General features: G+C 41.8%; 1 protein-coding gene across 1 annotated transcript in view; it reads left to right on the forward strand.

Moving 5' to 3' along the window:
• Window positions 1-1,185: 1,185 nt before the first annotated feature.
• LOC308325221 (contactin-associated protein-like 2) overlaps window positions 1,186-13,651 on the forward strand; it is a 49,792-nt gene continuing 37,326 nt past the window's right edge. Inside the window, exons 1-3 of the mRNA XM_080777669.1 lie at window positions 1,186-1,633; window positions 12,253-12,363; window positions 12,899-13,092. Of these exons, the coding sequence (XP_080633795.1) occupies window positions 1,513-1,633; window positions 12,253-12,363; window positions 12,899-13,092 (426 nt within the window). The 5' untranslated portion in view covers window positions 1,186-1,512. The remainder of the gene's footprint in view (window positions 1,634-12,252; window positions 12,364-12,898; window positions 13,093-13,651) is intronic.

Raw genomic sequence — 13,651 nt, forward strand, 5'->3', positions numbered from 1 at the left:
TTGGAAGTGGAATATGTGCTGATGCAGGCAAAATATATAAATAAAAAAAGAACCCAGCATGCCCAGAAAGAAATAGCTGTCCCAGTTTCAGCAACATAGGTGTTGACCTATTGCAAGAAGCCCTAGCTACCAACTCTATTAGCGGAGCATGCATGGGCCCATGCTTGTGATTGATGGAAGCGACCCATGTAATCTTTAGTGTCTTGTTGTACTTCAACAAACTTAAAAAATATATATACTTTTATTTTTTACGTTGGACTTTTTGCTGTTTGTTGTTAGGCTATAGATTATACCAAAACATAAAAACCATGAACTTATATCATATATGATTATGTTTTGTGAAGCTGGTTATGACAAAGGTAGTCTATGTCACTTATTTTTGTATAGGCCCACCTCATATGTAAAAAAAAACCCTGCAACAATAAAGTCATTTTAAATGGATTCATATCCACCTTCTGGTATAAGCAATATAGACTGGCCACCACCAGAAAAGGTGTAGTCTTTCATCCCATCCTGTTTGTTGGTCTGAAAATTAAATAAATAAATAGAAATTTCGTGTTTCGTGTATTCTGTGTAATTGTAACTTTTTACTTGTATTTATATTTAATTATCTTCAACTCTGGTATATTATTGAGAGGGGACACATGCGCTATTCTTCCCTCTTTCTCTCGCTCACTCACTCACTGACACTCTCTCTCTCTCTCTCTCTCTCTCTCTCACACACACACACACACACACACACACACACACACACACTGCAAGCGCGCGTGCATTCTTCTCACAGCCTTCATCTCACCGACGCGGACCGTACCAAAACAAAGGGGTGCGGCTAGGCTAGACCGAGCAAGCAGCGATTCAGCACCTGGACAGCTCTCTCCCTCTCCCTCCCTCTCTCTCTCTCTCTCTCTCTCTCTCTCTCTCTCTCTCTCTCTCTCTCTCTCTCTCTCTCTCTCTCTCTCTCTCTCTCTCTCTCTCTCTCTCTCTCTTCCCACCCTCCCCCCCCCCCCCACCTCCCCCCCCCCCCCCCCCTCTCTCTCGCTCTCTCTCTGTCTCTCCTCCCCTTGAGGAAAGCCGATCTCGGCTCCACTGTCCTCCCTCCTCCAGATAATAATCAGACTCGGGTGCATCATCTACCGATGCGGATGCATGTGCTGCAGGTCCAACGCGGGGAATAGCCATGTTTTATTTAGGGGATCTTTGCATTTCCGTGGATCTCTAGACGCCTTAGTGCTGATGGTGTGCCGGAAGGGAAGGTAACAGTGCCTTCTGTCAGCCACAAAGAGGCAGGCTGAGAGGCGAGCCATTGCTTCCTTTGGGGGAAGTGGAGGTAGAGGCACTTTGTGTTGCTCATCATAAAACCAAAGCAGCGTGTGTGTATGTGTGTGTGTGCTCGGCTCGCTGGATTGTCTTTTACCGGATAGGAAGAATATAACAAGGCGCACCGGCCGGGCGGCAATGACGCATTTTTGTTAACGGGGACCATATTGGGAATTTTATATCAACGCGGGCTGCATGGGCTTGTTGTTGTGTTTGTGTTTTGAGATGTACCAGATGAAGATGCAGCGTCTCGGAGCGGCGTGGGTCTGGGTTCTCCTGGCATGGAGCATCCCTGCATCCTCCTCCTCAGCATCCCGTAAGTAGGCTACACACACACACACACACACACACACACACACACACACACACACACACACACACACACTATAGGGGTGAATTCCGGCATACTGTACTGGGTCGCTTGCTTGGGTGCTTTATGTTGGTGCGTGGCCAACGCAGATCAGGCTTTCTGTGCGTCAGCGGGATATCATATTGACCGGTAGTGGCTGCGCTAATGGATCAAAACAAAATTACTAGTGTTACACAGAAATTGGTGACCTGTCAAATCAATTCTGTGATTCCAGACGTCCCTATACCTCAACCTCTTGTTTTGCATTCTGTTAGTTCTATGAAAAATGCATTTTTTCCATTAATGACATTTAAAATACATGCATGCATGATGCATGTATTGTAAACTGATTGAAAGTTGTTAAATGCCATAGGTTCTGATTAACAGAATAGAATTGCAGCCTGCTTTAGGCGATGCAAATTCCTTTTTCAATCTTTCATTTTTACTCTGATCCACACGGAAAACATCACTATTCTTCAACAAATTCTATTCAAATAAAAGTGACGAGACAATGTGGGGAAAACAAACACCAACCACATTGAAGTTATCCTCTCAGCCTTCTTGATGTGGAGTCACAGAATTTGATAGCTCGCTTACTGTGGTGTACCATTGGTGTTGTTGGATAACGACATGCTAAACCCTACAAACCATATAGCACATGAAAACAAACAAACAGAGAACAGATAACAAATGGCATTTATTCCTTTTTGTGCATAGGTCTACTCCACATGGAAAATGAAGCCAGTGAATTATTTATTGTATTGTATCTCGACTACATTGAAAATGAGGGCCTGCCACTCAACTGTACTCCGAGTTGAAATACAGGTTACGATGAATGTGTACTGTATAGCAGCAGTGTAGCCTATACAGTATATACCAGCAGGCTACAAGAAAGAGTTCAAACTGGTTTCCATTAGCAACATATAGCACTTTGCATGGTCCCAAATGACATGTACATGTATGCATGTGCGCTAACAAATGAAATGTTTGCACTTTGTATATACCATTGATCACAACATTGGTTTACTTTGTGACTGATAAATAAAAGGTTTAGGATATCTCCCCTCAGATCAGTCTGCTGTCTGGTCAAGTAGGGCATAGGGTGCCACAAGGCTCAATTTCAGGACCTTTCTCTTAAGTAGGTGATCTTCCACTTCCACAGATGCTGACATAGCATTTCACTTTTATGCTGACCACACCAGTAGAGGCTACTGGTTGTTGGCCTCACTACATGACTGCCTGGCAGATGTGAAAGTTCTCCGGACAGATCATCTCTTAGTTCTCTTATAAGACACATGAAGGCCATGCTACATGCCTTAGGAGGTAGAACTAAGAGACAGGATCACATTACCCCTATTTAGCTGCCTGCATGTTTTGATAGAGTTCAAGGCACTGCCTGGCTCCTGGATATATTTTAGATAGCTGCAAAAGCCAGTGCATATAGCAGTGAATCCTGTCTGTTTCAGAATCCAGCTTTGAAAACAAATTAGTTGAAGGTGCCTGCCTGGGGTCATTGGGGTGAAGTTCCTGCCCATCACACGCAGTGGAGCCGATTGCAGGTTGGAGGTCGGCATGGGAGGGTGATCTCTCTCACTGCAGCAGACTTCATACAGGGTAGACAGTGGGGAGCGGAACTAGGAGGGATAGCATATTGCTCTGCACACGTTACGCCAGTGAAACTCATCAGTGAAAATAAGCTGCCGATGCCATGTGAACCAAACGAGACACAGTTTGCGTGGGGCAGTATAAAAACCTTTGATTGACAGGTGATTTATGAATATAATTGACACAAGGAATTAACAATCAGACTTGGCTGATTGATTGATTGATTGATTGATTGATTTTCAGTTTGAAAAAAGTATACAGTTCAATACAAGGTCTACTAAGAGGATTTAAACCCCAATAAAGCCGATATGGCTTGTTTCCATTCGAGATTACATAGAAATTTGAATGATAGAATTCTGTTCAGAGAAGGGTCACGACTCACAAATACATTAAGCAATGCACAAGGCTAGAGTGTGTTTGTTTGTCCTATAGCGTTGACAACAAGCCCCACTACTTTCGTCCAAAGTTTCATCTCCATATAGCCTGTCTGTCTACTCTGATCATACGGTGATGATGTAGGCAGAATCATAATTGATGAATTTATTATCTCCCATTGTCCCTTTGCCCTGTGCCTTTTCATTCTTGCACACCGCCCCAAAACATTGTAATCACATGCCCCAGGCAGAGAAAGATGGAGAGAGGTAGACAATTTGTATGAGAGTGTGAGGGAGGAAGTCACTATTATGCTAGCCTCGGAAACCCAGACGTTTTTATTTCCAGGGAGAAATAAATACTATTATGCTGGCTGTATTGTTAATACTGAAAACATTGCCATTATTAATGTTATTATTAGGGCATGTCTCCTGGTGGAGACTAGCACTCTACTCGCTTTGTACTTTGCAGCCAAATGAGAAATTATGTTATTATTATTAGTAGTAGTAGTAGTGGTAGTATTATTACCAGTAAGACGCCCTGAGGGCGAGAAGTGACCTAGGTCACGTGCACGCATGCGCCTGGGTGACGGCAGACTGCTGGGCTGGCACATTGACATGGGGGTTAGATCAACATATGGAATGAATTCTGTACTGGCCATATACAGTATGGAGCGTGTCTTGAGTGTACAGGGTTTGATGAGGTCAGATCAACAATAGGAAATCAAGGGTGGCAGCGGGGGCAGTGTCTTGAGTGTACAGGGTTTGATTAATTTACGGGCCTGTTGAATGGACATGTATCAGTCAAAAGGGAGACATCGAAGAGGAAGGACGGTTGGGGAAGGATCAACATATGGAATGTCAGGTCAGCTCCATATATGGAGATCTAAGGGTTAGAGGTTTGAGGTCAGATGTAGAGTTGCTGGCCGCATCCAAATTTGCAGATCTAGGTGATGATCCAGGGTTTGATGAGGTCAGTGTCGTGATCATCATATATGGAGATGGCCATATATGGAGCATCGACCATACTGTATATGGGGGGCCTGACGTGTCAAGAGGCGTAACGGGCTGACGGCCATATATGGTGGCGTGACCTAATGGACGGACGGACAGACAGACAGGTTTTGCAGGTTTTCATAGTAATCTGCGACCTATGGCCGCAATCATTCGTTTACTTCAAGAAACCGCTGGCTGTTTTTGTTTGTTTTTCTTCAAAGCTACAGTACATTCTGTATTGAAGCTGTTGGAGTGAGAAGTAATCTGCTTACTCTTTCCTTGTGAAAGACATGAATGAAACATACATAATTATCCATGTTTTATATTTCCCTACATAAGCACAGCCATCTCCACAAACTCAAGAGTGTTTACTCCTGCTCTCCTTCAATCAAATATTTAATACTAGATGTGACGATATCTATCTTCCAAAGCCAAACCAGTTCACTTCACTTGAACATTCACTGAGCATAAATACCTCTTTCAAACTTTTTCTTGTCTGTGTGCATGTCAGCTTAAACATCTGTTTAATCACTTAATTCCAATGTTTTAATCTATCTGACAATCACACTCACTGGCATCAATACTAAAGGCTTTGTATGACATCAAACCTGTTTTTGTTGTTGTTTTGAGCATTCCTGTATTACCACCTAGTAGTTGAGGAGACAGGAAGCAGACAGTTGGTGGATCAGGCAGAAATATCATTTCTACTTTCTAGCCAGCAGGGATTGTTTCCTGAGATGAGCATGCTGTCTAGACCAGTGGTTCTCATTCTCAAACTGTTTCTTGCGAAATGCCACCCAAAATAATGATGTATTTGGCCGTGGAAATATTTTGGAACACCACCTCAAACCACCTAACTTTCTACCTAACTTTCCACCTAACTTTCCCCATCTGACTTCTTCATTCTAATCAATGATGGACAAGACAAGTATCTCCACATTATAAGGACACATTGAAGTATCTGACCATGACAAACTTTGTTGTTTTAAAAATGTTTTCCTGAAAAGTATATATTTTGGACATAGTTGATTTCTGCCAGACAGCTGAGGTATACAAGGTATCGTTATGCATAGTTACCGCCTTTTTATCGTGTTGATATTGCTATTGCTACAATTCTTGGGCATATGTCTTGTTATTACATTAGCTTTATTATTGTTAATGTTATGTTCATGTTGCACAGTATAACAGACCTTATCACATTTGCATTTCACTGTACCTGTAGGAGTAGTGAAAGAAATCATTGGAGATGTCACCCTTTTACACCAAACACTGCACCATATATAGTCTACATTCTAGTCTACACCATTAAATCCACGAGATTGTACAAATCTAGTTAGATTTGTACACTATATTAACACTGAGGATTTTGCCCATTGTCATGACACCTAATGGCTACACTAACTGCCCCCTAGCTATTGACTCTATCTGAAAACATGTTCACATGCAGTAATTAGGTCCTCATGGTGATACCCGCTGTGTTCATTAAACTCAGTGTAACACAGACTCTAGACAGACAGACAAACAACACCAGTGTACATATTAGTCCATATTACAAACGCATTACATTTTAGAATCTAGATATAGATATAGCATACTTTAGCATTTAGCTATTCAAAAAGCAGATCTACACGCTCATAGCGTGTCACCCTATGATTTGAACAGTCGTGAAACAGTGTGCAAATCGTTGAATATACTGTATACATTATACATTATATTTGCCGGGGGTGCCCGGCAAATACATTTGACCATTTGAGAACCACTGATATAGCAACATACGTGTTTCAGAAAACGGTTTTAGAAGACGTATAGACTTGTCCGCCTCAGGTCTTAATGGGTTAATAAGTGCATGTAATGCAGCTGATTTAACATGGTAGGCCTATAAGATAATGTGGTTCATCCTGTAACCGCTGGTCATTTGACCACTGGCTCTTGACTGTCAAATAATCTTTATGAAATACATAAAGCACACCTTCAGCAACAATAACACATTTTAATCCTATATAGAGGAGCATCATTTGAACTCGTTTTGTCTTGACGTGTCAACCAGCGAAATAGCAATCAAGACTTTGAACTATGACCTCCCACACTGCCTCTGGCCTGACCCCTGGAGACATGAATAGATATTCAACCTCACCTCACAGTCACAGGACACGTTCTGCAGAATCTCTCTCTCTTTGTCTTCGTCTCCCACCCTCCCATCGTACAAATAATATTATTTTTTTCAATCTGGTGTACTTATTTTGAGCATGCCAAAACATTTCCAACATTTTCAACTTTGTCAAAAATATCAGATCTACGAGCTCACAATGTGATTTGTTGTGATCTTTTAGATTGGCTATTTCCAATGCGCAATATCATCGTACGATAAAGTATATATATAAGTGGTTAGAAGGTGAGTTTTACGTGAATCGATTACACTTGTAAAGCTGACCTTTCAGCATGGTCAATTATGTGCTTTTAAGGCAAAAGAAAGGAGTGCAGAGACCGAGAGTTTGGGTGGAAGTTGATTGATATTCTGTATAGTCTATACAGGCCTAAATATCCCCCTTCCCCTGATTGTTGTCATGACGAGTGGTGAGTACAGAGAAAGTAACTATACTTTCTACTCAAAATGTGTTTTTATGTCAGGGAAATCATATCTGGCATAAGTGACTGTATTATATAGTAATATATATATTTTAGGTCAGCTCAATGCGTGTGTTCTTTATGTTCTCCTTAATAAATAAAGCAGAGAATGGGGTGTGTGGAAGCATGCTGTTTTTTGGGGGGGAATGTTTTTATCTACAGTAGGGGGATTCTCTCCCAGAACCACAAACAGCTGTAGAGGAGGATTTGCGTGTGAGTGTGCGTGTACGTTTACGACGTGTACGTGTACATGTGCGTGAGCATGCGTTTTGTGTGTGCCAGGCTAATCTCTCAAATGGCTGAACCGATCAGCGCCACATTTGTCATGCCACCCCCTCCCTCACGTGATTTATATTCTTATTAAATATTTAACTTCAACTTCATAATGGAAGTCGGCGGGGGGCTGAAACTCTGCCTAAAATTGGAGGCATAGATCATAGATACGTCGTAGACGACTGACGCCATATAGACTATAGCTGGCCACATGAAGTCTGAGAACCAGTGGTGGAAATGGAAGTACTTCTCACCACTGCTGAGATCCACACGGGAGCCATGCTGCTATAAGACCCCGTCTTGAGAGTGTGCATGTTGAACTCTCCAATAATAAAAGCTGATCTGGTCCACCCCGAAAATAAGGCTACTGCAGGCAAAAATCATGCAGTTCCATTTAAAAAAACGTGTCCAACACTTGGCAAGTAACATTCAGAACAGCATTTTCCTTTCGTTTTTGAATTGATATTTGGCTATGAATGAATGAATGGTTTATTCCAGTGCTTTACAATTACATGGCTAACTACTTCAGTTGTGTTTACATAAAGGTGACACTGAAAAGGTGTAGGCTGAAGCCAAAGCTTATTATTCCTACCCATTTTCAAAGGCAGCTCCAGACAGCACAGTCGGCCAGTTTGAAAGCGTCGGGAGCTTGTCGGCAGGAGACTCCCGTCGCTTGCCATCAATATCGCCTTCCTGACGTGTCGGAACCCGTTGATTTTCAAAACTGAGTTTGACAAAATGAAAACAAACAAATTGAAAACAATAAATGTAAGACTATTTGTCTTGCCATTCTGCTATTTGCTCTGTGTTTACATAACAACATAAATACATTTCCAGCCAGTGGAGTAGTGTGGGGGTGTTTATATACTGTACCTGCAGAAACACATTGGCCTCTCGCTGTACTTTGGCGTTTGTTTTGGTAGAAAGGGGAAAAAACTGAAAATAAATTACAGCGGGAGATCAATAATAATTTTGTCTGCAGGTAAACACCACCACACTACTCCAGTGCCTGATATAGAGGGAAATGATGGGTAAAAATGGATATATTGTTTTATCTAAACAGAGGCTATTCATATTCTTGTTACTATTTGATCTTAAATTATTATCTTGTTTGTATTGTCATAGTCACACGCACTGTTGAAGAAGAGGCTGAAGGTACAATAATTGCACTGCTTGCAATGATTCTACTTATTATCTGTCTGTGTGTGACAATAAGAAGCCTTGAACCTTGTTAAAGGCTTCTTATCTGCTCAGACTTGTAAGCGATTGGATTTTTCCAACGTAGTCATATAATCTAATTGTTCTCAAACCTGCCTTCTTGCCATGAGCTCCCCCTGTGGTCCTAGAAAGATCAAAAGGGGATATATTAAGTAAGTTGCTGCCGGGCAGAAACCTGGTATCTCCATATTTAACTTTTTTTTCCTCATACTACCGTGTCATGCAAAAGTAACAAAAATAGCCGATCTACAAGCTCACATAAGGCTTGTACATGCTTGCTACTTTTGACCAAAAACTGCAAGTGAAAATTCTATCTGTGCAGGTTCTATAATATTTTTGTGTTATCAATTGTATGTTTTTATCAATATTTAACTAATGAAAAGTATTAAGAGCTTCTGACACAATAATAAGAATAACAATAAATAATTATAATAATAGTTCTACATTGGATCCATTTGAACACAGGTTCTTTTTTTCCATTCCCTGAAAAGTAACCGTTTTCGACATACAAGGTTTCCACCCGACAGCAACGATATGAGACATTATAGAGAAGCAGCCGTGAAAGGATAGATGGTGTTGTACAGATATTGATCAGCAGTTGGGCAGCTTGATGAATAATAAGACGCAATAAGCATGTAATGATCACATCTTCTAGTGTGTCTGTGAGCTTGTGACGCTGGATTTGCTGCTTTTTTTTGTTAGGCAAATGAGGAAACTCATTAGTATGCGGGACACCTGCCCCTGTGATTTGTCAACGCGTGTGTCACAGACAGGCATGGGCTACCCATTGACTATACCCACCCCACGCACACACCAACACGCATGCACGCACACACAAGGCAGTGGCCCTTCCCCCTCCCCAAGTCTTCAGGGACTCCCTTTGTGTCCATTGCTTGATGGACATGTCCCAGACCCAGACAAAGACAAACCTAGAATGCACACACACACACCCACCCACACACACACACACACACACACACACACACAAACATTAAACCAAAAACATGTCAAATTACAATCAGGATCAAGTACTATTGCCATCCATTACAATTTAGCAGGTAATTTAGAATAGAAAGATTTAGCAGATGCTGACAGTTATGCGTGTTTAATTGTGAACTTGTATCATCATCTTGCCACAATGTTTTAATATGTCTGTAAAAAAAGAAAAATTCCTAACCTTTTCCAGTATAGACTACAGTCAAACATTTCTGTGACATTATTGTTATAGAAGACCTTTACCAATGCATGGAGCTGCATAGTGGCCTGTATAAGATATCCATTAATTTTATTGTTTGTCTGCCCATGAATAAGGACTGTGGCACACAGCAGGGCGCGCGCACACACACACACACACACACACACACACACACACACACACACACACACACACACACACACACACACACACACACACACACACACACACACACACACACACACACACACACACACACGCCCCTCCCATACACAGTCATTATTAACAGCATGGTCTTGTGCTGTGTCAATATGGCCAGATCAAACTGTAGGGGTTCTCACTGTCTGTCAGCTTGGTTGGTTGGTTGGTTAGTGATGGAAAAGGTAAATACTCAAGTATTCAAAATGACAAATTACAAAGTGCATTTTTTGGTGCATTCTTTGTGCATTTACCCCAAAATGTAAGTGTTTTTGAAAATGGCCAATGTACAAGCTCGTTTATACAGAAATTGTTGGCTGGCTGGCTGGTTGGTTGGTTGCAGAGATTCGGATGGCTCCGACACATTTAACAAAAACAAACACACACTAGACAAATCAAAAACAGACGAGTTAAAAATTCCACTCCCTGTTCGTGCAAGATCACACAGCATGCCATTCAATCACACCACTGAACAAAATAAGCTGCTGCTAAACCTACTTGTGCGTGGACAGATGTACTGGGTGGTGACACCTTGTGTGTGTGTGTTCAGGCAGGCAGAACAGACGCAACACTCCCCTGCTGCTGACCTAGTACTATTCACATCAGCTGTTCCCATTCAACCTCCACTCAGCACCTTATTCAACCAATCTTGGTGTGTGCGTGCGTGCGTGTCTGTGTGTGTTCTGTCAGAGCTGTTGAACTCAACAATACTGGACATCGTCAGTCTTTCACAGCTTCTTACAGCTTAATTGTTGCTTAGTTACAGAAAAGTCAACTGTACTGTCACTGTGACACAGTCCTATGACAACTTGATCAAAATATGTATATATAGTTCAAGGCAGCACAATATCCTTCAATAGTCCAGATTTATTTATATTAAGATTACAATATAGGTGTGGTGTGTCATGATGCAGCCCAGTCTGCAAGTATCCTGACATTAGATGAAACATTTGGAGAATGTTGACTAGAAAGTCTGTCAGGAATCATTCAGGTCATTAGATGAAATGAAAATTCAGAGCTTTATTTACCATCAGCAAAACTCGCTTATAGCATCCCAACAGCTTCAGATAGGCAAAATGCAGTGCTGTAGTTCACATATAGCAAACTATAAAGGAATGGTTGATTTCTCTTGACTCTTTCTGGCTCAAATATCCATTAACCATCGTTCCATCATCTGAAATCTGAATGTAGTTGTAGTCGTTCAATAGCAGTACGGTCATAATTTATCAGAGTGGGCATGCTGTTCCCTGTTATTTGATCCACAGAACACATTTGCATGCTGTTTTAACCGTTACAGGGAGCTTTGCATGCATAGCGTAATCCCCCACAAGGATTTATTTACGCCTCTTCAGGGTGCATAGGGAGATGGATAGAACCAAAGCAGGTAGAGGCTGAGGTGGTCTTGCAAATAGCAGCAGCTGAAGAACATGTCATCATAGAGAATATGACCTTTTAAACAGGCCACCCAATCAGTGTAAACCAGCTGGGGTCTAATAACGGCATGGCTTCATGTGGCCCTTCAAATTCATGTGCTTCACTCAGTCCCATCTTATAGCGTTTCCCATGCATACAATGGGTTGGGAACCATTTTGGGTCGCGGACCCATTTCTATGGGTTGTGAGTAAATATGGATTTACTTTTGCTCTCTTGTTTTGAAACACAAGTTCATGGATACAATCAATGTCCATGAAATAAAGCACATTTGACTGCTAAAATATTTGATTTGCCCAACATTTTCTGTCCATTAATTTAGGGGCAGATCCATTCTAATCATTAGGCTTTTTGTTAAAGTTCCATCGCACAACATCTTGCACATGTCACGCCATAACAATTGACACACACACACACACACACACACACACACACACACACACACTCCGTCTGTCAATAGTCAGTTAACAGAAACGATGCCAAAGCAGCACACAAAATGCACATTTTGAAATCCAGCAAGACAAGACATTTTGTGTAGATGGAAAAAAAGGGATCCAACTACATGCAGAGCCAACTTCATGGTTCTTAACTTGGTCCCATTAAGTCTCGAGGGTTTAAGATGTGGTTAACTATTTCACAATACAATCGTTCTGCTCTTCCCCTTTTCTGTCTAGGTAAATGTGAGGAAAGCCTAGCCACCCCTCTGCCCTACAGCTCATTCATCGCCTCAACATTGTATGGTGGAAGCTATGGAGCTGGTTATGCCAAACTCAACAGGAGGGGAGGTATTTATCTGTTGTTTTCACATAGTGTACATGTGTGTCAGTCTTAGGGCCGATTCATACTCCTATTTTAGAGCCGAATAAAAGTCGGTTCGGCTCTGTAGTGCCTACAATGTGACGTCATTTGAGGTTCGGGGGGGGGCGGGTACCATCCTAAAGTCGTCTCTTCGGTGCTACTGAAAATTTCGGCACTACAGCGCCGAAACAGCGGTAAAATAAGAGTATGAATCGGCCCTTAGTTGTAGTTCTGTGTGTGCATGTGCGTGTGTGGGTGTGGGTGTGTGTGTAAACTCTCACCAATGAAAATATGATTTATCACGTGATATTTCCACTAAATGTCCAACAAATATCATCATATGCCAAAGGATGTTGGATGAGCATTGATCAAAGGTAATAGATAATATAAGCATAATAAGCATATCATTATACAAACATATAAAGCTATATTATTTGTGAGATGTTTGGGTGGCTTAGTAATCTAACTATATGAGAAGGGTTCTTACAATGTGGTCATAATATCACCTACGACATCGTCCAGGTGCAGGGGGCTGGTCACCCTTGGACATGGACCGCTACCAGTGGCTACAGGTGGACCTGGGGTCCAGGAAGCAGGTGGTGGCTGTGGCGACACAGGGCCGATACAGCAGCACCGATTGGACGAGCCAGTACCGGCTGCTTTACAGCGACACAGGCAGGAACTGGAGGCCTTATCTACAGGACGGAAACATCTGGGTATGATGTCATCTGATGTGATTTAATCTACTGTAATCACATAGTGGTAAAATAAAGCAAACAGGCCCCAAGAGGCTGTGATTGGCAGAGACTTATAACAGCTAAGCAGAGCCGAGTGCCTACGAACCCCGTAGCTGTTCCAAAGTCGTTGTAAGGCATTGCCTCACATGGCTCATTACTTTCAGGTTCAATTAACTCTCACTCCAGAACTATTTTAATTGGGATATGTTAGATTTTTTCATGTTGCAATATTTAGTAACCTAAATATGGCAGCATGAAAATCATAAACAAACGTTTTTTGTTCCCACCGCTCACTCTTCTGGTGCATTGTTCTCAGAAGACAAACAATCACAGGCGAAGGGTCGACACGCACAATGGCAGGATCAAAGTTTATTTAATTTTATTTCTTCTATCCAGCAGTGTGTGACACACTGATAGAGGCTGGATATTGAACATCACATATTCCAATTCAGAAAATTGTCCCCAAGTGCCTGCACAAACAAAGAATCAGCTATGCCAACTGTATCGTTGTCTTGTTTTTGTTGTGAAACCATGCACA

This window comes from Protomyctophum bolini, assembly GCF_963924005.1.
Source record: "Protomyctophum bolini genome assembly, chromosome: 12".
NCBI classification, from domain to species: Eukaryota; Metazoa; Chordata; class Actinopteri; order Myctophiformes; family Myctophidae; genus Protomyctophum; species Protomyctophum bolini.